Consider the following 3063-nt stretch of genomic DNA (forward strand, 5'->3'; position numbering starts at 1 on the left):
CCCCCACCCGCCGGCCCCCATATCAATATCCAGAGTCATATCCATATTCACGTAGAAAGCCACCGCTATCGAAACCGCGGCCATGGGTCGCGTGGCCATCCGCGTCGTCCAGCCCGTCAAAGCCGAACTCGTCCGCCGAGACGGCGCTGGCGTAGCTTTCCAGGCCTGGCAGGAGGGCGGAGAGGGGGTTTATGGGGTTGGGGTCTGGGGGGTATGTGTTGGTTATGGTATTGGGATTGTTGTTGGTGTTATTAGTGTTATCGGGGTTGGGGTTGGGGTTGGGGTTGGGGTTGGTGCTATCAATGCCAAGGCCTAGGAAGGCGTGGTTTGCGGCGGCGGTGGAGGAGGAGGGATCGTTGTTGTTGATGTTGACGTCGTCTATGGTGAAGGAGATGGGTAGGTCTTGGTTATCTTTGTTGTTCGTCGTGGTGGTGGTGGTGGTGGTGGTGGTGGTGGTGGTGGTGGTATCGTTGTTATCGGTGGAAGGATGGGGGAAGAGGGAGTCGAAGGCCATTGAATCCATGATGGCGGGAGCCGTGTCTATAGTAGGAGCAGCGATGCTGGCGGAGGCTGCAGCAGTAGTGGTAGCAATAACATTAGGAGGAGGGAGCGCAGATGCCGACGACTGCGTCGCCATATGACTCCCCTCGTTCGACCCGTTCGCGGACGCTTGCTTCTGACCTTGAGTTTGATCTTGCTGCTGCGTTTGCATTTGCGCCTCTCCAGACGACGACTGTTGCTCCTGCTGCTTCGGTTGGGTAGTTGACGTAGTAGCAGTAGGAGCTGGGACTTGCGGCGATGGCGCGATATTGTTATTATTATTATTATTATTCACCACTCCTTCGTGCCGCCCTTTGACCCCCCCGTCGTCCGCCGGTTGCGCAGTAGCAGCATTGTTATCACCCCCCGACAGGCCGTTCCTCACCCTCAGGAGAGCCTTCCGCTGCAAGATGGCCTCATAGTCCCGCTCGAGGAATGCTTTAGCGATATACTGGAGAATGGAATCATGTTAGGTTAGCACAGGCCGCAATCCAACCAAGAAAAGAAAGAAAAAAGTGTGTGAGTATGGGGGGGGAAGGAAGGGGTATATGCAAATACGATATGAAACGTACAATCTGCTCCGACAAATCGTCCAACGCCCTCTGGAACTGTTCGTGGGCGAGGGGGACGGCGCGCTTGAGCTGCGTACGCGAGCGCATCGTGGAGCCCGAGGCGCGGAAGAAACGGCCTGTTTCGACGAGCTGGTGGGCGGGGATTGATTGCGAGATTAGCTTTCAAAGCTTCATACATGTATATATAAGGGTATTTGCAAGGGGGGTGTATGTGTGTATGTACCGTCTGGTTCACCATGGCCAACAGGGTGTTCAGAGACTCATCGCGGGACTGCTGCAATTGGGCCTGCAACAACGGCTGGGGCTGGGCCGGGGCCGGGGCCGGGGCCGGGGCCGGCTGCTTGGTTGGCATGGCGTGTGGTAGAAGGAATGCTGGCTGATTTTCGGGGTGCAGGAGGAAGTATATAGAATAGGCCAGAAGGGAGTAGGAGTGGGGAATGGGAGCACAGGGAAAACTCGAAGCGTTTCCTGCGGCGTTCAAACGGGAGTGCGCCGGACCAGAGCACGAGCAGTGCAGGTTAACAAAGACATTTGTGAGGCAATTTCCATCAGAGGGAAACCAAGGCATCCATCGGAATGTTGTCCATGTACCGCCCCAACAAGGAACATCTGGTAATTGAACGGGATAATTTCTGGACGTATCATAAAGGGAAATGCAGAGGATGATTCCTGAAGATGCCCAACTGGTGACGGGTTATTACCTCAGCAGCCCTAGTTAAAACCCACAAGGCTAGCTAGCTAGTTTAGTGCCCATTTCCGTAGGTGGGGACTACGGGCCCGCCGGGGTTGGGGAACCGCAAGTTTTAGGGGCAGGGTCTATACTGCACCAGATGGCATGAGTAAGCAGCGACCCATGAGCCACACTAGCCGTATCGGGCTAGCGGGACGGCGCATATGGGGCCTGCGGGCAGCCGTAGCCGGGGCAGCCGCGCCTTGGCAGGATTGGCTGGATTTCGCTGGATCCGGATCGATCGCTTTTTTCTCTCGCTCTCTGCTCGCTTGCTTCATCTCCCATCTCCATCCATCTCCTGTTTCTTTTTGCTCTCTTCTCTCTTTCTCTTCTCTCTTCCTCTTCTCCCTCTGTCTGTGTCTCTGTCGTGTTCTTGCCTTGTCTGTTCTGTTCTGTTCTGTTCTGCTCTGTCTTGTTCTGTCCGCAGGGGTGTGTGTGTGTGTGTGTGTGTGTGTGTGTGTCCGTGTGTTCTTCTCCTTCTCGTCCTCCTCGCTCTCCCTTCCCTTACTTACTCAGCCAGCGTCCTCATCCCCGTCCCCAACTCCTCGTCCCAACTCCACCCCCAACCTCATCCCATCCGCCTCCCATCCGCTTCCCTTCTCACAGGCGTCGGGATTTCTGAGTGCTTCCACTCCTTCATCATCTCGCTGTTCTCCTTGTTCACTTCTGTATCCCCCCTTCTTTCTCCCTTCTATTCCTCCTGTGCGCGTCCACGAGCTGCCTCACTAGCATCTGGCCCGTAGTGCCCTAGGGATCGCAGCAACAGAAAAGAGACAGAAAAGGAAGAAGAATCCTGAACGAAAGAAGCAGAATTAAACAAAAGAAAGAGGATCATACTGGTTGAAACTCCTTTTTTTTCTCTTTTTTTCTTCTTTCTTTTTGTTTTATCTTCTCCATCGGGTTTCAATTCAACGATTTCTTCCCCCTCTCTCAATTCGCTTGCTTGCTTGTTTGCTTGGACAAGACCAGACCAGACCAAACCAGACCAGCTATACAATCGAGGCCAAAAAGACTACATTCAACTGCTTCAAATTCTTTCCTGGAGGCTCTTCAAGTCCTTCTTCGTCATCTTTCTCATCTTCGACTCTCTCTCTCTCTCTCTCTCTCTCTCTTCTCTCTCTTTCTTCCCTTCTTCTTCACCTCTTAGGGAACTTATTTTTTCCTTCTCAGCTTCACTCTTCCTTCCCTGTACGTATTCCTCCTCTCTTTCCCCTTTTCCCC

The 3063-nt window shown here is 53.7% G+C and overlaps 1 protein-coding gene across 1 annotated transcript; it reads right to left on the reverse strand.

Moving 5' to 3' along the window:
- Window positions 1-22: 22 nt before the first annotated feature.
- HCAG_03466 (predicted protein) lies at window positions 23-1464 on the reverse strand (the record flags this gene model as incomplete). The annotated part of the gene is made up of 3 exons (XM_001541319.1): window positions 23-991; window positions 1113-1241; window positions 1336-1464. The coding sequence occupies 3 exons, from the start codon at window positions 1462-1464 to the stop codon at window positions 23-25; spliced, it is 1227 nt and encodes a 408-aa protein (XP_001541369.1).
- Between the last annotated feature and the right edge of the window lie 1599 nt (window positions 1465-3063).

This window comes from Histoplasma capsulatum, genomic scaffold (assembly GCF_000149585.1).
Source record: "Histoplasma capsulatum NAm1 scaffold_3 genomic scaffold, whole genome shotgun sequence".
In the NCBI taxonomy this organism is placed as follows: Eukaryota; Fungi; Ascomycota; class Eurotiomycetes; order Onygenales; family Ajellomycetaceae; genus Histoplasma; species Histoplasma mississippiense.